This window comes from Gasterosteus aculeatus, chromosome 11, assembly GCF_964276395.1.
Source record: "Gasterosteus aculeatus chromosome 11, fGasAcu3.hap1.1, whole genome shotgun sequence".
In the NCBI taxonomy this organism is placed as follows: Eukaryota; Metazoa; Chordata; class Actinopteri; order Perciformes; family Gasterosteidae; genus Gasterosteus; species Gasterosteus aculeatus.
The window spans coordinates 15,710,182-15,732,025 of NC_135699.1; the positions used below are offsets into that span (position 1 = coordinate 15,710,182).

Below are 21,844 nucleotides of genomic sequence, written 5' to 3' on the forward strand. Positions count from 1 at the left end.
AGGGTCGCACGGCTGAAGCTGCAATATAAAGTAAAGATGCTCTTCTTTCAGCAACACCCAAGTAAGAATCAGAAACAGGTTGACGAGTATGAGAAGGTCTGGCAGAGTGGCAGGCAGGGGACTGCGCCCAGACATGGCGGACCACAGAAACAAGATCCGACAAGCCACCGAGCGGGAGAGGAAGGTGAGAGCATCCACCATTTTTAAATTCAACTCCTCTTATTGTTCAATGAAAGAGTTTGGCGGAACAAAACAGTGACAGTAAACAAGACACGTCTTTGTATTCAGGCTTTGAACGTTAAAAGGGACCAGGGGGAACAAAAAGGAAGTGTCACTTTCACTGTAATGCATCATTCGGACGAATGCAAACAGGCGGTCTGCTTGTACCTAAAATGTAGTCCGAGGCTACTTGGGTCACGTTTTGTTTGTTTATCGGTGGGAGAAAATGCTTCCATGTCTGCTTTGTTTAAAAGAAGGTGTTGCTTTTTCATTACATTCAATGGAACAGCTGGAAATTAGAAAATAAAAAGGCAAATCATTGTTTTTTAAACCATGGAAGTTGTAAATAAATACTCATTTCAAAATCGTTACACAGATGTGGCCTCAATCAAAGAAAACCCCAAATCCCTTCAATCAGAACATCTGAGGAAAAGCTGTGGGAGGGACAATCCTGCAGGAGCTTTGAGATCAGGCTTGTTGAAATCAAAAGGCCTGAGAACTGAAATCATTTTTTTTTTTTTCGCAGGCTACCGGGATCCTTCTGAGGAAATGAAACGTGGTCAGTTAATCTGCGGCTCGGAAAAGGACAACAGCCAATGCGGCGTGTTCGTGCTGCCCCCCTGCTGGGCGGCCCGTGAGCCCGTCGATATGGTGGTTTGATGTTGGATGGAAAATAAGAACCCCCCCCCCCCCCCCCGCCCCCCACAACAAACAGAGAGGGCTGGAACAGAGACACCGGAACAGAGAAAGAGAGGGTAGAAAGGGAAGAACCATCGACAGATGGACTCTGTTGTGATTAAAGATGGCGGCAGTCTTCGCTGCAGACTGCGAAGGACAATTCCCGATCCACAGAAAAGCGGCGGGAGTAGACCGCGATCCAACACAACGAAACCAAAAAGCCAAGCAGGTATGATGTCCGCCTTTCAATCTCCGGGGGTGAAAAACCACGGTTACCAGCAACTTTCCATTGTGTTGTTCATCGTTCTATTATGTCTGTTGGCGTGTTTTTTTTCATGTCAGTGCCATAATGGTTTTGTTTCGTCCTCCGTCTCGTCAAAACCAAAGCACGTCATTTGATTTGACCGGTGAATGTGCATCCCACGACCGGACGACCGAAGACCCCCGACAGACTAAACGCTTAAATTCATTTGAAGTTTTACCGTCCGTCTTTCGCCATCTGATACACGGTCACGGATGTATGTCTTTGTGTCGTATCACCGTAGGAATTATGTGCCTCTTTGTCCCCCCTTGTGGGAATATAGTGCTCTGTGAGCTATAATATCCAGCAAAATAAACTCTCGTCTGAAAATGGCTCAATCCTCTGTTCGTAATCCAGTCCAAGGCTTGTTAGTCATGATTTATTCGGCCAGGACAAAGGACATCAGCAGGACTCCAGACTGCATTTTCTGACTGTCTTTTGATATTACTCTTTCATTTAAACTTAAAACAGACAGCAAATCACTTTGATATGCCTGATATATATATATATATATATATATATATATATATATATATATATACATAAACTTGGTCAATCATATCAAACCATTTGTCCGAGTGTCTCAAATTTATATCATACGCTTCATGTGTTTTTTCCATTTTTGGTTTTGGGGCTTTAAAAGAAGTCTCGTCAATGGTTCTTTTGTTTTTTGTAACTTGTATCACTCTTTGAAGACTAAAAACTATAAAAATCTCCATTGTGTGCACTCCGAATGGGAGCATTCAGTTACACGTCTTAATGGGCTTTTGTTCATCAGGGAGTCTTCAGCAGAGATAAGCCTATTTCAGCCGAGGCCTACTAGGGAGCCTAAATCCACACTGACAGGTGGAACAAAAGACCACAGAAAGGACGGCGTTGGGGAACATGAAGTTGTTACTGCAGCGGAGAATAATTCCTCATAAGAAACTGGAATCATTAGGAGCAGCGAATGAAAACTCCTTTGACAAGCTTGAGATTTTGCAAATGTCTGTGATTGGAAATGGAGATCTGATCAACGAAAACATAAAAACTGTCATTGATAGCGTTCAACAGCTACGTTTCAAAAGAAAACTAGTTTTGCATGGGCTCGACGGCTTTTAACCAACAGCTAGAAACACTTCTTTTGTCCCTCTGTCTGCTGCGCTGCTCCACATGTGCAGCTGCTGAGGATTCTTCCTCCACCGTTTCTATCCGACCAACGTACAAGACCTCTTCCTCCTACATCGCTAAAAGCTTTTCTTTAGTAAGTAAGTTCTTCTTCTTTTCTTTGCTCTGTAAGTTCTTCTGTCGGTTGCCGTAGTGATGGGAACATTTTCAAGGCAGGACGTCATGTCGTCCCCTGTCGGGTCTCAGTAGAGGGCACCATGCCGCCTTGACAGGTTGGGGTTTATACGCTTCGGGCGCTGGTGCCACAATAGACCACAATATGATTCTATGCACGAGAAGTGCCCTCACTGTCCTCTTCGTCTGCTGTTTGTAAAGCCCTGACGACTTCCTCTTCAGGGACAAATGGATGGCAGAGACAAACCGTCATGGCGACGTCCCGCTTCGGCCGGGCCTTCTCGCGTCGAGGTGAAGAGAGGGACGCTGCGACCGCCGCGGCCCGATGTTTTCAATAACCGTGCGATGGAGTCCTCGGTAAGCGGATGTGCTGCCGCCGGACGTGTGAGGAAGACAATCAAACTCAAGGTGGGACACGCAAATCTGCATCTTTCTCGCTCTTTTTTCATGTGACGTGTTTCAGAGGGAAACCATGTCTTCGTTGTGACGTTCTGACACATTGTGGAGATTCTTGAGTAGAAGCAACATGGCTTCATAAGAGTAAAGAGAAATACTACGGGGAAAAACAACAAATCTGAGAAAACAGCATCAGGATTCTCCGATTGTTGCTGCCCGAAATCCTGTTGTGTTTCGGGTCGTTTGAGCGGGCGATTCAGATGATATGTTTAGACCGCGTGTGCTCGCAAGAGCCTCGATGTGAGCACATAGTAGAATGCGTTCGCGTCTTCGTCCTTTCACCGCGGCCGCTCGGGGACCGTCGAGCGAAAGCGGAGAGCTTGAACAGCTGAATCAAGTAATGACACGATCAAGTGTGTCTGCCGCTAAAATGTTCTGTGGAGGGAAACGCCGTTCCATTGAAGGGCTGTTTCAAAGCATCAGCGCCAGTTGTACTAAGCTGTGTGTGTGTGTGTGTGTGTGTGTGTGAGACGAGTTCTCAGCCAGATCGGCCGCAAGAAGGAATTCAACGTTTGTGCAGAACATCAGGATCTAGGAGACGTACCATTCAAACAGAGGGATGCTGCAAAACTGCTGCTACGCTCAATTGCTGCTCCCTTTTGAGGGCCCGTGAAGTCCGGCTAGCAGGTCACTGCGATATGTGGATGTTAGAAACCAGGCCACGGAATCCACGGCATGCGTAGGACTTTAAGGCGTGTCGTTGATTACGACGTCATCGTGCATGTTACGGGCAGTTGGATTCGGTTATCCGCCGTGCGGTCCTGTGAAACATCAGGAACTCACAGCTGCTCTGGGTGTGATTCCTGAAGGCGAGCTGATTGGACCGATCACCGGCGCAGTCTCTGGTTGGAATGAAAACCTGAAAACAAACTGCAGTACATTGGGAACCATTAAATGGCAATGATGCATCTTAATTGTATTCAAATAAAATGATTTTTACATCACTATATACATTAATAATGTATATACAGCATAGAGGCACGTACGTATGTACTAACTTACTTGTGATCCATATTGAACGCTGAAAAATGATACTGATTCATATCAATTATGTTGAATTGGATTTCTTCCCGTAATAGCGGTTTTGAGTTCGGTTACTATTACATCTCTATCACGTATCCCGCTATTTGTGCTCACGTCATCTGCTTTAGGCTGAGGCGCGTGTGAGCGCAACGCACGCCGAACAGCATGAAGGCGAATGCCACGACCTCATTTGTTCCATTTCTTTAGAGAGAGAGAGAGAGAGAGAGAGAGAGGAGAGAAAAAAGGGGGGAGAGAGCCGCGTCCCCCTCGCGTAACTAACTAACCAGTGGTAATGTGTGCGGTGGACGGGCGAGGCGCTGTGCATCTTCTGCCGAGCGAGGCTCCCGCACACGGCGACGCGCAGCCGCGGAGCGGCGGAGCGCGGACGGTCTTTGTTGCTGGTGAACTCCGGTATGACGCCGGTCCGAATGCGCGACGCGCTGCGAGGGAGCGAGGCCATTTCCACCGGTTAAGTATATGCCACTTTTCCTCCCCCCCCCCTGCACCCCACCTCCCTCAGCTCACAGATTGGGATTGCGGTAGTCGGGTTTGGGGATGAGTGTGTGTGTGTGTGTGTGTGTGTGTGTGTGTGTGTGTGTGTGTGCGTGCGTGCCATCGCTTTGCTGGTGTAAATCTATTCGGGAAAACGCGTGCGGGATTCCCCGCGCGTCCTCTGCCGGGAGGCGCAACGTATGCCCCCCCCCCTCCTTTTGTCGCCCTGTTGCTCGCCTGGTTCAGCAGCTGCTAGCGCGGGGGGGGGACAGCGCGGGTATTAATAGGCGAATAGTGTCACAAAGTTGTGCACTTGTCGGTCGGCCGCTGGGAGGCCCGGGTGGGCGGCCGTGGGTGAGTTTGTTTCGGCCTCCCCTCCCCCACTCGCCGCCCGCCCGCCCGCCCGCCGCTCCGCTGGTTCTGCAGAGGCCAAGACGTGAATGCGATGAGAGGCTCACTTCAAAGGGGGCGGCCGGGTCCGGGTTCGGGTTCGGGGAGGACTCGGGGTGGGGGACTCGGGGACACTTCCTGGACTCCGTGCTGTGACCCACCGGAATCACGCGCGAACACACACACACACACACACACACACACACACACACACACACACACACACACACACACACACCTGTGACCGCGGATCCGTTGTCAGGTGTCTCCGGCGAGCCCGTCTCGTGCCCGCGCTTTGCCGCGTGCAGGTAGCGCGTGGGCAGCTCGTTTGCCGCGCCGTTTGGTTTAAATGATGCAGTGCGTGCTCGTATTAAAACAGCGCACATGTATTATTGTTTTATTTATTGCACATGGCGCTCACACTTTTGTCTCCACCGCCTTTGTTCAGTCGGGAGAAGCGTCTGTATCCGTATTGGAAAAGACAACAGCGTGGGTTTGCCCCAAAGGGGAAGTGAAGGCAACCATTAAAAACATTTTTTTCTTTTGAATTCGCGGTTGGGGTAAACCTGGCTGCCGGCCTTTCAGTTCTCTTTCATTTGTTATTTCGCACCCCTGATCATGACTGTGACTTAACAAGTGCACGGCGCCTAAAATGCGGGTTTCTGATTGGTCCGAGCCGCTGTCGGTCACCACGGTTCCGTCCTGCCCTCATCTGTCAAAAAACATCTGCTGCTGCACGGATGTGTGAATCTAAGCCGAGGAAATGTGCTCTTCCCGTTGTCTTTGGCTCAACGAGGGACCTGAGAAGCTTGATCCTGAGCTGCATGCGCATCAGGGTGAGACGCATCTCTCTAATGCCGCTGTCTCTTAGCTCAGCGCGAGGACCAGGACGTGTCCTTGAAGAAGACACTTTTAAGTGCAGTCAGAAGGTACGCTGGCCTGCAGCTGAACCTGCACCGCGGAGGCAAGGGAATGAAACGGGGAGAGAAGGCGATGCAAGGATCAATAAAGAAGCATGCGCCGTGCTGCTCATGCTAATCGAGTTCAGCGCGGGAGTCTCGAGTGTGTACCTTTATTATGATGATTCTCTTCTGCTCTTTGGGATCTAATTGGAGGAGAGGGGTAAATTAATGATGCATGCATAGAAATCCGGATACAACCGCAAGAAGCATTAACACCACTCTTTATTTATACCGACGATAGTCGCCCTCGGGGCCGGACAGAACTCACTCCTCCTGGCTTGGATTACAACAACACTGGCGCATAACTCTAAATGTGACTCAGTGCGGCACAATAATAGACCGCCAGGCAAATTTATCAAATATCAAACCACATTATAGGCCGACTGGCTTATTAGTTTCTGCTGAGGTTTGCAGAACATGTGACCACAGATCAGGTGGATGGAGTTCTGTTTGAGGGCTTTTTGAGGTTAGCCCATCACTAATTTACACAGCTATTCTAATGTGCTGGTTCCCTATATCCAATTTAGTTTCACTCTATTGTTGTTGCTAAGAAAGTAATAATTGGTTCATCATGTTGGAGTGGAAACAGCCAACGTTAGCGGCAGAATGTGCCGCATTTCAAGACGAGCCCGTAGCGACTTTTCGGAGCTCTACAGAAGCTCGTCTCACACATCCCGCATCCATTTTTAAAATGCAAACTGTGCAAAATTTGGGAAAAAATCCCCGTGAGATGTTAGTCCACGTCCAACCAATTGCGTATGCCGATTATGACACGTAATAATCGCTCAACCTCAATCTCCAATGTAAATTCACCATTACCTGCTTTTCATTAATTGCTGCATATTTTTTTTAATATAACTGAGTATTGGAATATCTTCCCTGTTAAGGCTAGCATGCGATGAAGCTGCGTCTCATGATATATTCTTCCTCCCTGCAGGAGTTTTTTTGCAGTGGCGTGAGCGGTGGTCTGCATCTCGTGGTTGTGCAGTGCGGGCGCTACCGACCCGCGCTCCATGGATGCTGGGACCATGAGCACAAGCGACAGCGGGGATTACTTAGCGGACCTGCGAGGCAGCTTCACCGAGGACGCCCCTAGACCTCCGGTCCCGGGGGAAGAGGGCGAGCTGGTGCGCAGCGATGGGCGCCAGTACGCAGGCCCGGGCTTCTCCTCCAAGTGCGAGGCGTCCGTGGCCACGCCCAGGCGACCGGACTTGGACCTGGGATACGAGCCGGAGGGAAGCGCCTCCCCCACGCCGCCCTACGTAAAGTGGGCGGAATCCCTTCACTCGCTCCTGGACGACCAAGAGGGCATCCACCAGTTTCGGATGTTCCTCAAGCAGGAGGAGTGCGGCGACGTGTTGGAGTTCTGGTTTGCGTGCAGCGGCTTCCGCAAGCTCGAAGCTCTTGAGGGCGGCAGCGAGGAGAAGAAGGTCAAACTGGCAAAAGCCATCTATAAGAAATACATCCTGGACAACAATGGGATTGTTTCCCGACAGATCAAGCCGGCCACCAAGTCCTTCATCAAAGACTGCGTCATGAAGCTCCACATCGATCCCGCCATGTTCGACCAGGCTCAGACGGAGATACAGGCCATGATGGAGGAAAACACCTACCCCTTATTTCTCAAGTCCGACATCTATTTGGAATACACTCGGACAGGAGGAGAGAGCCCGAAGCTGTACAGCGATCACAGCTCTGTTTCCGGTAACGGAAAGGTCCCGTCGAGCTATTTACCCACTTTAATGGAAGACGAGGAATGGAGGTGCGAGCAGGAGCCCGAGGAGCAGCCCGACCGTGACCCCTCGCCGGCCAACCGGCTCACTCAGAAGCTGCTGACGGAGACGGCGCCGCTGCGCGTCGCCAGCAGCAGGTTCCAGGACGGTCCCGAGTTCAGGTAAAACCCTCCCGGCAATCCGCTGAATTAGAAATAAATCCGAGACCCCACAAGGCCACGAGCGCCGCTTGAAGTGCCGGGTGAGAGCGGAGTGTGAGCGGCACCGGAGACAGCAGGGATGAGAGGAAGGTGGTGTTTTTACTCCTGCGGTGTTGTGAGTGTCAGGAGGTAACTTGTGAGGAGTTCGAAAGGAGTGCGCTCGTTCTCGGTTTGTCGTGCGGTTTTGCAGGAGAATGAATTGACAGCGTTGTGACGGGAAAGAGTTCAACAGGATTTTGTTGGTGGAGAAGTGTCCAAGAAGTGTCCCCCTTCGCTGCATTCATTTCTTTTTGCATTTCTAATTTTTTCTACTCTTGCGCGGGTGAAGCAGGCCGACGCTGCCGAGTCTGTCCCGAAAAGAAACAACGGGAAACTTGAACCTAAACGGAGGCCACAGCATGTCGTATAAATACACCGGAGCCTCCGTCATCTACACGATGTGGATTGCTGCTCAGAAAACATTAAAACGAGCTCCCTTCAGTTCATAGCTGGATGTTTTATGCCATGCCGAAATACAGACGTGTCACCGCCCCATGCGGTTGTGGAAATTTCAAATAACTGCCGATCCGGGCAGAAGCTCGATTCTCAAACGAGTCGCGGTCAACCAATCCGGGGCCTGAAATTGTGCTTAATCCGCACAGTGTGTGCGCAGTTCAGTAATCTTGACGGGATGCTCCTAAAAAAAAAAAAGTACGTTGTATTTCAGCTGTTCTGCTGCAGCACCAGTGTTGTTCGGAGGGACAACTCCCATGAGCTGACAGGCAGACAAAGATAACAGCGTCTGTGGGACTAAAGCGCTGGAGACGGGACACATCCTGATTACAGTTGAAACTGGATCAGACTTCCCTTCTTTGTGTGGTCGGGTCTCGGTTCGGGTTAAACTCTGCAGGGTTTGCGTTTTTTCGGGCAAGATAACCAGAGGGAATATTTGTTAGAGATGTGCGCTCTTTTGAAAAATACACATAAGTTTTGATTAGAAAGTGAAAGTTTTTTTTTTTTTTTTTCCACATCATTATTTCAGCAATCAAGCATTTGGCTTGAAATGCAGAAACACACGGTTCATTTTTAAAAAGCCCTTCAGCAGCTCCCTGTGCGTTCCTGTGGGACTAAATTTTATGTCAGTTGAGTCTGACGATATCTTCAGAGACGAGCAACAAACGGCATTAAATAGTCTTTCAGATCAACTTTTAGCTCTCGGATGAAAGAGAATGACCTGTACATTCATTAATGTTCGGGGGGGGGGGGGGGATTGTGAAATGAGAACAGCTCAGTTTTGTTTTTGTTTAAGTACGTCAAACACTTCAGTTATTGTCCCACGAAATCGTTGTTTCCCTTATTTGTCATCTTTTGAGGCCAACGTGGAATGACATCATGGATGAACAACTGTGTTATCGCTAACGGTGTTCAGTAATAATTAGAGTTTGGGGGTCGGAGGGGACGGAGGAGAGAAGTTTCCCCTCCACGCAGACGCCACCTGAGGACAGCCAGCATCTTCAAAACGTGTCCGAGCTAAACACAGTAAAAAATAGTTGATTAAGGGAAAATATGTCCAGGTTCTCTTGATGATTGAGAACTTTTATTGTACAGTACCGGTCAAAGTCTGGACACATTTTCTCATTTAAACTCAATGTGTCCAAATGTTTGAATGTTTCAGTGACACGATACAGAATCCGTGTACGAAAACCAGCACCGAATGTCGCTTCGCCTCATCGTCCAGTTAGTGAAATCTGACTGCAATGATTTTTGTTTAAAGGGTTCATCTCATCTGTCTTTTACTTGGTTCTCGGAGATGTTTCCATGTCTCAATAATCTCAATCTCATTTGTCCCGGCGTCTCCCCCGCCTGCCGCTGTCGATATTCACTTTGGCTGAATGTCGATGCCAATACGAACCAGTCGGTCACACAGGTTTTGTATTTTGAATTATCCCGGGTGGGGAGAAAGCTTTGGGGAATTCCAATTTGCATTAAAAGAAATGAGGCCTAACATCTTTAATTCGTGTGTTCTGGGCCCTGCGAGAAGGTTGCTCAGCAAAGTCAATGACCGCGAGTGAAGCAGGTGGCCGAATGCAGCGCTCCCGTTTCTCTGTTCTCTGCTGTTTCTCAGAATGACACCCTTTCTCAATTCAGGGTTGTACCAAAAAGCTGTGTGTTTACAAGTGCATTTTAACCAGCATGTCAATCACCTCCATCCTCCATATTTTTAATCCTCCAGTATTCCCGGTTTATATTTTAGTTTTTCCAGGCTCGTTCCGTGTCGGGAGCCCATCCACCCGTACTACGTCAACGCCGGTTATGCCGTGGCCCCGGCCGCCAGCACCAACGACAGCGAGCAGCAGAGCATGTCCAGCGACGCAGACACCATTTCCCTCACAGACAGCAGTGTGTACGTGTTTCCTCACCACACACACACACACACACACACACACACACACACACACACACACACACGTTTCATGCTTTAAGTTGTTTTAGCAGCTCGTAAAGACTTATTGGCTTAGAAGCCCCATCTGCTCATTAGGCAAACCAGTGAAAGCGGTTGGAATTGATCTCTAAAGCTAATTAGCAATACTAGAAACTCCCTCTCAGGGGACATCAAGCCACGTCTGGTAGAATGTACCGAAATGAAAAGACTCACCTCTCTCACGAATGGGACACACGTCCCATGTTGAAGTGGTTCTTTACAGCAGTTTGGAACCGGAGGTGATGTCGGTCACCCATGTGGGACTACTTGCAAACACGTCTCGTGCATCACTTGAGTGTGCAGAACAGGCGTGTGCTGCTGGAGGTTTCCAAATAATCTCTTTTTCTATGTGCAAAGATGGCACCGGGGAGCCGTGCCAGAGAAGCTTCAAAGCTTCGCACAACTGGACCAAAATGTGTTTGAAGCTGAATGGATTAGAGGCCGTTATCAGCTAATTGGTCCAGAGCTTCCAGCACAGCGGAGTGCGAAAACCCAGCATGACCAGTACCCCACGGATTTACAGAGCAATGGCTGCGTAATCTGCCACTTCAAGCCGCCTGTGAGAATGCACTGATTAATCAAGAGTTACAAGGTGGTCGTTTCAGGCACACAAAAAAGAGCGGAATCCAGTGGAAAGCTTTCAACTTCAAAGCAGTCTGTGTTGCTTATTCATGAGGACGCTTCATCAAATCGTCTTTGTTGTCAATTCCAGAGATGGCGTCCCACCCTACAGGTACCGGAAACGCCATCGCCGGGAGATGCACGACAGTGCCAAAGCAAATGGGCAAGTGCCACTACCTCATATTCCAGTGAGTTATTCATGGCTTTCTCTCACTTTCTGCCTCCACACCTCTCTTTGACTGTCTGCCTCTGCCTTATTTTCCTCCGCTGCACCATTGGAGACGTGCATATTTAAGCCGCGCTGTGTCGCGGGGCCTGTGATGGGGTGTAAGAATAGCTGATGGTGAAAGAGAAGGCTGTCTAAATGTAGCTTGATGCCCTCCCTAAGCTGTGAGCAGGAGAGAGTCCTCCCCTGTGACAGCCCGACGTCTCCCTCTGCAGCTTACGCTGTCTCTCGGTAGGAAAAATCACGGCCCTAATTAGGCCTCGGAGTGAAGAGTCAAATTAAAAACTCCCCACGTAGCATCCCATTAGGATGCACGAATCGAGTGTATAGTGGAGCACAAATCCCCGAAGCTCTCACGTTTCCCTGCCCCGACGAATTAATCAGGACTCCGCTTCTTCGGCAGTGAGAGAACTGACGGGGCTCGACCGCCTCCTCGGTTTAAATGTCACTTTGTTTTCCAACCTTCCTCTTTGTATGAACGAGTTCCAAATCAGGAGTTAGGGGTTGTGTATTATTTCTGATTGCAGTGCAATAACTCCTGGAGGTAATTGTCTCTAATATCCTCATTAAAAACAGAACGTTTGCCCATTTAAAGTCACCACACACACCACCGGGTCAAAAAAGAGTTGTCTTTTTGCTGGAGATCTGGTTATCAAATTTTGTTTATAAAAAGCTGTTTATAAAACTTGCAAGGGAATGTATTGTTGAGGTAACTCAAGCTCCAACCTTTTATTTACAATGAAATTGTGCCTAACACTTGCAGAATATATTATATATATATCCCACTCAGTGGGTTTAATACCCCCCCCCCCCCCCCCTCCCCCATCATATATTTGTTAATACCAATCCTCCGGCTTTAAGGGGCACCCGTGGGTATTTCTCAAGCCCGTTTCTCACTCTGCATGGTAACCATAGCAACCACTGCCTCTGCCCGGCGTCCGACACCAGCGGACCTCTGGCATCGCCTTTTGTTGCTTTGTCAAAATAATTAATTAATGAATATATATGTGTCTGTGTGTGTGTGTGTGTGAGCGTGCAAACAACTGGTTTGTCTTTGGGCCTCACGGCGTACCAGTTTCAAGAAACCGCCGCACACACTCTGAAAACAATTCAGACGGGTTAAATGTCAGTGATGCATATTTGTAGCTTTCCTTTGAGCGTTTTAAGCCCAGCGCAGTTCAGCTTTCTGGGAAGTTTAAAGCTATTTTACGTCAGAGTGATGGCGCACGTGGACGTGGGCGACTTTCGCCCTGACAGGACGTAAAGGGTCAGGAAGGTCAAACTGCCCATATGGCGGTGACAGGGAGGTCTTTACATGGGACATTTCTCCCCCCCCCCAGCGCACCGACCGGATTCCGAAGGACATACACGTGGAGCCGGAAAGGTTCGCTGCGGAGCTGATCGGCAGGCTGGAGGCCGTTGTGAGGCAGCGGGAGGCTGAGGAGCAGCTCGAGGAGCGGCTGAAGAGAGTACGACTGGTAAGCTCCTTTCTATGACACATCGGAGAGCCGTGTCCAGGGTCAATAACCTTCAATCACAGATCTGAAGCCGTTTATTGCCACATGTGTTACACAGAGAGGAATTTGACTGCATTGCATTGGTGCAATATAAGGATAAGAAAATGAAGTAAAATAAGGTAAAAATACTTAAGCAACAATTAACAGATAAGTACCTTAAAACATGCATGTATGTCCATAGGTTTCCATGAGAAACCACTGTGCAAATGCTCCGTCGATAAGGAAGGAAAGGGAGCACTGCTTTCACTCCGCAAAGTTCCACCATCGAGTCATGTGAGGCCAAGTTGGCAGCCGATATTATTAATAATATTGTCGGCCAGATGAAAAATAACCTTGATGTTTGGCTCCCCATTAAACCGTTTGATCAAATTAGTTTTCCGAGAAAATGTGGTAGACTTGCCCTTTTTAGACTGGTCATTTCCCAGAGCCGACCTGACCTTCAAATTCCTCATTTAACATGAACAGTTCAAACTAAGTAAAGCAGCAAATCTTCATTTGTTGACGATTCACAATCGAGGAAGCCCGAGTTGCTTCAAATTGTCTTTTCTAGTTTGTTTTTAGTTCACATTTGTGAATGTGAAGATGTGAGGGGCTTTTAGGCCAGAAGGGCCATTGCCTGCAAACCATGTTTTACCTCCAGCAGCTGCCCTTTACTTATAAAAAATAGAATGAATTGCTGCCACGGGGGGCTGTTTGAGGAGCAGACCAGTAGCATCGGGACTTAAATCCCTCTGGCCTTAATGAAATTAATGAGGCCGGGCATTTGAATGGGGAATTTAAAAAAAAAGCATCATGAATCACTTGGAGAATTCCACGCTCGGCCTGCCGGCTTCGTGGATGAATCCCACAGAGCACCTGCACGCCCGGAACAACGTGCCGCCTGGAGGCAACATGAAATGTCCTCCTTCATCAAGTGAGCGTCCAGAAAAGGAGATGTTAGCTCAGTATTTAGCTTTTCAACCGTAATATCAGACGTATTCAAATCACATATATCGCATGACGTTTAATGGTTAGAAAGCATTTTATTGCTCCGAGCAAAAGATGATTGGTCACTATGCTCATTGTCGTAGCTCTGTCACAGTCCGCTGGGAATCAAATCACGGCTTCACTTAACGTCATTTCGGGGACGCTGGGTCGAGTGGCTGAGCTGTGTGCAGGATAACTCTCATGGGCCGAGCAGCAGCATGCTTTTAATGAAAGAAAATCAATGACAAAAGGACCCTTGTGAGCGGGACGGTCATCGCCTGTCTGCGTCTTTGTATGGCGTTAACAAGACGTTTGTGTACGTGAGCTCATGGAGACTGTTGGTCAGCAGAATGTCACGTATGTCAGGAATCTGCTGTTTGCCGATGATTTCCTCAAATGGAGACAACGTGGTTCCTCGAGTACCTTCCAGTCGACTCGGCTAACACGGGATGTGGTGCAGAGATACAAAGATGCATGAATTATTAAAAACCTGCAAAGCATTAAGCATTTGGCTTTAGAGGCAATATTTAATATCTCCTCTGGATTTTAGGAAGGAGTAGTGCTAGTAAAGGTCCGTTCATTAGTATAGAGCTGTAATACAGGGATTAATTTTATTATTAACATAACTGACTGGAGTAATACAAGACAATGAAGACAATATTGTTTGAGATTTTAGTAATGATAATAATAATTTAAAGTGGTGATTTCAAAACCATTCTTTACTACCAATATGATCACACGAGTACACGCTTTCAAAGCTCTTACTTCTTCAGAAGAATTCTGTCAAATGTGCTGCCTGCTTGCATAGTTCTCTGGAATCTGACGGATGCTGTTGTGCTTCTGCAGTGAAAATGAGAAGACGCACGTTAGTGTGGTGAAATCTGCCATCTGCTGGTGGAAAATAATACAGCAGATGAGAAAGAAACAGATCAAACATTTGTTTAATATTTCAATGTTTAATATTAAAAACTCTGATGGACGTTATTTTGTTATTACAGATACAACAATATCCTTTATATTTATACATTTATATATATATATATATATATGTGTGATTATATTTCTGTTTGTCCAGGAAGAGGAAGGTGCTTACCCTCAGAACCACAACCCGCGCTACGCCGACAGCCCCTTCAGCGGCGCCGCTCCGAGGGACGCTCACGAGGAGAACCCCGAGAGCATCCTGGACGACCACGTCCGGCGGGTCATGAAGACCCCCGGCTGCCAGTCGCCGGGCGCGGGCCGCCTCTCTCCCAAGTCCCGCTCCCCAGACGGCGTCCCGGGGGCGAAAGGGACGGGACTTGGGGCGCCGGCGCCACCCGGGAAACACCCGTCCCGCCACGGCCTCAAGGGAGACGGCTGCCACCCGCACCACCACAAACACGCGCATCATGTCAACCACGCCGGCGCCGGGAAGCCCAAAGAGCCGGCGGAGGCTCAGGGCGGCTTCCCCGGGAGCGCGGAGATGAGCCATTGCGGCTCCAAGTCCCGCAGCTATGCGGACGGCGCCGGGTCGAACCCGGCGGAGCACGCGGGGTTCAGGTAAGCGTCGGCGCTCTCGCCGAGGCTCCCAAAGCGCCTGTTTTCTACCAACCGGCTGTTTTCCTCCCATCGCACAGCAGCAAAGGCGGCACGCAGTGCAAAAGGGCGTTGAAGAAAGGCGAGGAAGTGCGGCCGTGTGACGCGCCGGCGCCCGTCGAGGAGATGGAGAAGAACCAGAAGATCCTTTTGTGGCTGATGGAAGGACAGAAAGAGCTGGTTCTACATAAGAGGAGCCCGTACGCGTCAGTGAGGGGGGGGGGGGGGCTACCAGGCTCTTTCTTTGTTGACCGCTGGTACTCAACAGGTTCCTGACGTTACATTTCAGGAGCGCCAGCGGGTCCAAGAGGCCCGGCGGCCACGAGGCTCAACCGTGGACCTCCGTGCAGCCGTCGCACCCTTTCGTCCAGGATCCCACCATGCCGCCGAATCCCGCCCCCAGCCCCCTCATCCAGCTGGAGGAGGTGCGCCGGCGGCTCGAGGAGGAGACGCTCAAGTCTGGCACTGTGCAGCCCAAGCAAAGGTGAGCCGGGGGGCAACGCGCCCCGCACCCCCGCAGCAACCTGCCCAGGTGCAGCGGCGCCCTCTCGATCCGCTGAGGAAAGGAGTGGGATCTAACAATCACCCTCTTGTCCCTCAGGTACGTGATGGAGGTGATCCAGAGGGGTCGCTCGGCGGTCAGGCCTGCGCTGTTCCCTCCGCTCAGCACGGTGCCCGCCGTCTCCGACAACGAGCTCTCCCAGCCCGAGTACGTCCCACCACCGACTTGTCCCACTCCCCTCCCCCCCTTCTCATTACTGGCACCTCAGGGTTACTGAAGGACACAAATCCTTCCTTATTTCCCTGCTCTGTGTGTTGTGTGGTGCCGATGGCCCGTCTCTGTTAGTTTGTGTTGAATGTAGAACTGTTCACAATATAAACGGTAGTGTTTCTCCTCCCTGTCATGAATATCGAGGCTCAGACTTGATGGTAGAAAGCACATCGGGTCCCGTGATGGGGAGAGAGTGGGCTTCTCGGTGTGTTTAACTGCCCTCCGAACAGAACCGACAGACCCGTCATTACTTTCAGGCAAATGTCAGGTTTTGAGTTGCATTGTTCATGAAAAAGTACAACTTCTAAATGTGTAAATTTACCTGGCTGTTAAAAATACCTCGACAAAGCATCTGTTCAGCATCAGAGTTCAACATCAGTTCAGTTCTGAGTTCAACGTGGTTTGGTTTTGACAGATGTGTTGATAACAGATGTTTTGTGTTCCCGCTCTGGTTTCCACCCGGTGACACGGTGCTTCTCTTTTTCCTCAGTTTAATACGTTATTTTATGTTTCCACATGTGTCCGCTCCCCTCAGCCGGTTAGCAGTCGGCGGGCGAGAGGATTTCTCTAATTGCGCATATCGATGAGCGAGTTTGACCTTTAAGAAGCAAAGAATAAAAGCACATCAGTCCCCAACCGATCTCAAGCTGTGCCATCATCCTTTTTTTTTATTATAACAAAACTTCTAACTTCAAGACTTTACTCCAATAAATAACGATCTGTTTTTTTTTTCCATTTGCAGACACAAAGCCACTAAAAAGCAGCCGTGTGAAAACATAACTGTGGCGTATTACTTCTGCGAGGAGCTGATTCCGTACCTGACGTCTGTCCGAGGGAGGCTCGTCACGCTGGGCCAGTTCAAAGAACTGCTGACAAAGAAAGGAAGTTACAGGTGAGACCTACGCAGGAGAACTACAGAGAAAACCATGATCTTATTCTTTAATTAAAACATATTCAGATTGCATTTTCTATATATCACAATGTTTGGAGTGCAGAATAAAATCCTATAAAGTGTATTAAATAATGATAATATAATAATATATTAATAATATATAATATAATAATAATATAAATAAGCAAGCTTGTATGTAATTTTCAATCAGTTCTTAAATCTCTTGTATGTGTCGAGGGCTCCGGCTGTGTCTCTTATTCTGGGTAAAGGTCAGATCTTTACGAAAGAAATGTCCGTGACACATTTGTGGTCCTCTGAGTGGATTCTATTGAACCAAAACCCTGAAAGGTCGTCTATTTCGAGGCGGGACGATGAATCATATGTAGCCGTGTCAGTATTTGTGATAAACGAATCCCACGTGATGCCCACAGGAAGCAGCAGTCTCCGTCTAAAGGTCACTTTGCCCCCCTTCACTCCTTCTGTCCTTTTTTTTTTAATAGATATTATTTCAAGAAGGTGAGCGACGAGTTCGACTGCGGCGTGGTGTTCGAAGAGGTGCGCGAGGATGACGCCGTCCTGCCCATCTTCGAGGAGAAGATTATCGGGAAGGTCGAAAAAATCGATTGAGGGTCACGTGCGAGAGGGAGGAGCCAAAAGGCAGCGAGCGGCGGGCGGAGAGGACGTGTTTCAGACGGGGGGGGCGCGGGTGCGGAGAGAAAGAAGCAGAACCGTGGAAGTGGGTCCGGAGTCGGAGGAGGGCGAGGCAGCGGTCGCGATGGACGACCTGTGACCTTTGACCCCGGCTGCAGTGACGCCGGAGTAGCGAAGGTGTGACGTAGCGTCGTAACGTTCACTAGAATAATGAAGGGACACGAGTGCTACTAAAGCTACGTATTTTTGATATGACGCCTCAGATTGTTTCTAAAGTAGCCACACTTGTGTCTTGATATGTGTCGGTAACAGATGTGTACAGTTTGTTTTAAAAGATAACATTTTATATCTATTTAAGTATTTAAAATGCTCATTTTAATCCCGTGGAAGCAATGTCAAAATCCCTTTTGGGGCTGAAGTGTGTTTTCCTTTTCACTCCTCTGTGCTTCCTTATGTCTGTCTGCACCTTCATGGTTTCATCGACACCGACGATCTGGACGTGGACGTCGGAAGCACCAAACGCGCGTCTCACATTAGTACTTATTGTTCTACGGACGTTTTTCACAGAGTTCTTATTTATTGATGGGTTGTTTTATTGTGTTGCACTACTGCTTATAGTGGCTGATCGTTTAGTGTGGACTGCATGTGGACTGTAGCTGATGGCAATGAGGGTCGGAGGAGAAGTTTTTAGACAATTGGCAAGAGAAGTAACCCAAGTAGCTGCAATGATATGATTGAAAAGCAAAAGGTGAAAATCTATGCAAGTCGGTTCCCTGATCCAAACACCGCAAAGGGCTTCTATATTTATTCCCTCTGTAAAAAGTTGGGGCTGGGCAATGTATTAATATTGAATCAATATCATGGTACGAGACTTGATATCCTCCCTGATTTTGGATTTGGCGATGTGGCTTAAGTGTTGACGTTATAGCAAGTGAACCCACCAGATGGTTTCAGCTCTACAGGCCAATTAATCCACATTACTGGTTTATCAAGTCAATTTTTCTATCAAGGTACTTAAAGGTGAATAATACTGCATATTTCCTGCAAATGGTCCCATTAGAGGATGAACACTTAGGTCACACATAACTCAATTCATGAGGCTGACATTTTATTTTTCATTAAGAGTCCTGATGGTGAATGAGGGCTTTCACCTGATTATTCCGAAGAGGCCCTGAAGTTTCATAAAAGGACTTGTCCACCTTTGTGTTGTTCTGTTGATCCGAGGTCACGCGGCCGCACTCCGAATGAGCAGAATCCCGTCCGATGTCGGTGGACGTGCCCCGTCACACGTTCCCACCGAGAGGGTCGGGCTTCTTTTTGATGTTAACCTCGCGTCACTCGCTCAGGTTGCTGGACGGGTTCAGCTGAGCGCTCGTCCGTCGCCTTTGTTCATCGCGGCTACAGCGTGTGATCGGTCCCCTTTTTGACGATCACGTTACACCAAAGAGAAAGAAGTAGACGGAGAAGGCGCCGGACTTACCATTCGCTCTCATTTCCTTTTTTTTTTTTTTGGATGTCAAATAATGAAAGGAGCAGAACGTTCCCTGCGATGCACAAGGTCGCATTCAGGACGCTGGATGTGACCCTCCAGCGCCGGTTTCCCCTCCCTCTGTTGGCTGAAGGGACACTAACCGTGCTGCTGGGGGAGGGACGTGGCGCCGAGGGTGGAGGCCATCGGGGGGGTGGTGGGGGCGGGTTGTCACCACGTAGCTCTTCACTGCACAGGATTCAATGCAGACGGAACACAAGTGTTTTGTTTGTTTGGAATCGGGCGCCGGGGAGCGAAAGGACCTTGAGGCCCGAGCGCTGCGTCGCGTGTGTTGTTGCACAGAACGCCAGTGTGCGTCATGAACATCTGCCTTTTTGTTTTTACAGTTCTTACTTAAACCACTTTTAGCTTTATTATATTTGCCGCGATGTGGAGTTATATGTTGAGTACTTAATCAAGTATCTTGATTCTCGTTGTTTATTTCTTTTGAAATGCCTTTTAGAGTATTCTTACTGTGAAAGTTCCCTTATTTAAGATCAACAAACTGTAAATAATAAACATCAGAGTGCCTTTATTACTATGCTAATGATGTCGGCTGTGTGACTTTCAGATATAAATACTGGGGATGTTGTTTTATATTTTTTATTTTATTCCGTCTGTTCTTTTTAAATGTTTGTCACTGTTTCACCTTTTCCATGTAAATATGTACAACTGAAATTCATCATCGACCAGCAGCACAACCAGCGCCCCTCGACCCGCTTTCCATTCAACGGAACCTGGACAATAAACACATGCAATAAAACCAGCGCCGGCGTCCTGAGTGTAATTCAGCCAAACTCTTTGTCTTTGTCATCTTGTAACATGGAGCCGTGTGCCTTTAAAAAGGGTCTTTGGGGGTCTTTTCACTGTCAGGAAATGAGGTGACGCTGTGGTGATTGAGCCCGACGCGCATTCCCCAAAACAGCCGCATTGATTTCAGTCTGGGTTGATAAACAATTTCTATTTGCGTGTGAACGATTTAAGTGTGTATTTATTGATGGGTGAGCGCTAACCTCCCAGAATTGTGTGCATGTTTAGTCAGTTTGTGTGTAATGGAGGAGAACTGATGACAACCAGTCCTTCAAAGGGACTTTACAATCGTTCATTGAACTGCAGATTGCGCCTTTAAGGTTCCCCCCGACCCGATGAAATCCCAGAACGCGGCTCGCTGCCGTGCCGGCTGTGGACTGCGGAGGGCGCTTCGGTGTACCTGTGTTCCTCTACCAGAGACCCCTCTTACCGAATGTTCTCAGGCAAACCCGGACCGCTTCCCTCTGACCCCCTGCAGACCCCCTCTGGCCGCGTACACATCGACCCGTCTGCCGGATGCATTACAACGAATGCACACAACCTCACCGCAGGACGTTCACACCGCGCAGAGCCGATCCGCTTCCCCCCGATCGCTCGCTTCTCTCGTTTCTTGTGGATGAAGTTGCTCTGTCAAAGCAAAGGTCACCTTCTGACAAGAGGGTGTCAGGCGAACTCACTTGTCACGGTGACCACAAAACCCAAAGGTACCTGTGGCTGACAACACTAAGCATTTCCAGTCATTTAATGCATTGTTCAGGGAGTTCAGTTTTGAGCCAAAGCCGCGCTGATTTCATGTCGTAGGTTTACTGTCGACGGTGGCGACTGCAGCTTTAAAGGAGCTGATGAAGCATGTAAAGCAATCACTGATTGTTTGCTTAAGAGTGGCACAAAACTGTTTTTTGTTGTTCTGCAGACATCGACACAGATGGTCTAGTGAACATAATTTTCTTTATTTCATTAACTCTAGAGAACATCAATGCATGGATTGTGGCTTAATATCTGGCTGCTGTCTCATCAATCAATCATTTCCATCTATAACTGCAATTGCATCTTCGGCCTTGTTTGGAAAACAACCATTGATTTCCCGGAGGTTTTTCCCATTGTCCTCCATCAGTAGCTTCCATTGTTGGAGGCTGAAGGTTCTCGCGTTTCCTCTAAACCTTATTTCAGTAACAAAGGATTCACATCGGGCGGAACAATCAGACAATTTGAACAAAACTAGAAATCTCATTTCTCTTCGGGACCCTGAGGGTAGAATTGTTTACAAATTCCATTTACAAAACTTCTACAAGTGCTTTTATTGTCTGATTCATTGGTTCATAAAAAGAATGTCCAAACTGAACTGAAAGAATTTCTAATCATGACAAAAGAAATCTCTCATCCAAAGATGAATGGAGACGAGATATTCGACGACCTCGGACCAACTAACTCACGCTGCTTCACCACAAAAGGCCTTTTTATTCACACACAAAACGTGCACCGTGACTCCTCTTTTAATCACGTAAGTGCAATCTGTGCCTGCGCGTACTGCAGGGATGTGTTGTCTCGTGCTTTATTGTACCAGTAGTGGTGTTATTTTGCCTCTTCTCAAAGGTTTGTGGCTTTCGCTGTAAGAAGCTTTGCACGCCAGATGTTTCCTCACCAAGAAGCTGATCTCTGATCACAAGCTGAGGGTCATTTCAGTCCAGGCGTTGCAGAGTAGTGACTCATTGCACACTACATTAGAGTGTGATTATTTCAGCGCCACACATCCACATGCTGTCAAAAATCCCTTCTTGGAGTAGTTCATTAGCACTTACGATTGCACTTAATTATGGCACTTTGTAGTTTGGCTTTCACAAAGAAATGGTTCTTTCTAGATGGTGTTGTTGGTCCGTGTCTGTAGCCTCTTGGTTGAATCCACTTATTGTGAGTCGCTGTGGATAAAAGCATCAGCTGAAGAAAAATGTAAATGCGAAATGTAAATTTGGTCACTAGTGGGCTAAACGTTGTTCTCTGTGTAGTTTGAGTGATGTTTCTTTCTCTGGTCTTCCATTAAGGAATGAAAGCAGTAATAAAGATGAAATACACGGACAAAAAGCACTAAAATA

General features: G+C 48.2%; 1 protein-coding gene and 2 long non-coding RNA genes across 16 annotated transcripts; 1 reads left to right on the top strand and 2 right to left on the bottom strand.

The window, feature by feature from the left end:
• On the top strand, positions 1-19,711 carry axin1 (axin 1). 14 transcript variants are annotated; one of them, XM_040190683.2, is made up of 13 exons: positions 1-184; positions 746-1,126; positions 2,702-2,887; positions 6,740-7,696; positions 9,969-10,118; positions 10,909-11,005; positions 12,384-12,521; positions 14,602-15,065; positions 15,143-15,307; positions 15,391-15,585; positions 15,703-15,810; positions 16,616-16,765; positions 17,266-19,711. In XM_040190683.2, the coding sequence occupies exons 4-13, from the start codon at positions 6,816-6,818 to the stop codon at positions 17,390-17,392; spliced, it is 2,475 nt and encodes an 824-aa protein (XP_040046617.2). In that variant the 5' UTR covers positions 1-184; positions 746-1,126; positions 2,702-2,887; positions 6,740-6,815; the 3' UTR covers positions 17,393-19,711. The 14 variants fall into 14 exon arrangements, with proteins under 14 accessions (XP_040046617.2, XP_040046622.2, XP_040046624.2 ...); XM_040190688.2 differs by having other exon boundaries at positions 15,146-15,307; XM_040190689.2 differs by having other exon boundaries at positions 3-184; positions 9,978-10,118.
• Positions 12,581-14,757, bottom strand: LOC120827631 (uncharacterized). The gene is made up of 3 exons (XR_005713429.2): positions 14,620-14,757; positions 14,292-14,366; positions 12,581-14,016 (listed from the first exon to the last, which is right to left on the bottom strand). It is a non-coding gene; the product is annotated as an uncharacterized LOC120827631 (long non-coding RNA).
• Positions 16,349-18,705, bottom strand: LOC144384558 (uncharacterized). The gene is made up of 3 exons (XR_013451350.1): positions 18,568-18,705; positions 16,692-16,739; positions 16,349-16,471 (listed from the first exon to the last, which is right to left on the bottom strand). It is a non-coding gene; the product is annotated as an uncharacterized LOC144384558 (long non-coding RNA).
• Positions 19,712-21,844: the final 2,133 nt, after the last annotated feature.

Coding starts and splice junctions, on each gene's coding strand:
- axin1 (XM_040190683.2), top strand. CDS start 6,816: ATGGATGCTGGGACCATGAGCACAAGCGACAGCGGGGATTACTTAGCG. Junction 15,308..15,390: donor CATAAGAGGAGCCCGTACGC/GTCAGTGAGGGG, acceptor GTTACATTTCAG/GAGCGCCAGCGGGTCCAAGA. Junction 16,766..17,265: donor ACAAAGAAAGGAAGTTACAG/GTGAGACCTACG, acceptor TTTTTTTAATAG/ATATTATTTCAAGAAGGTGA.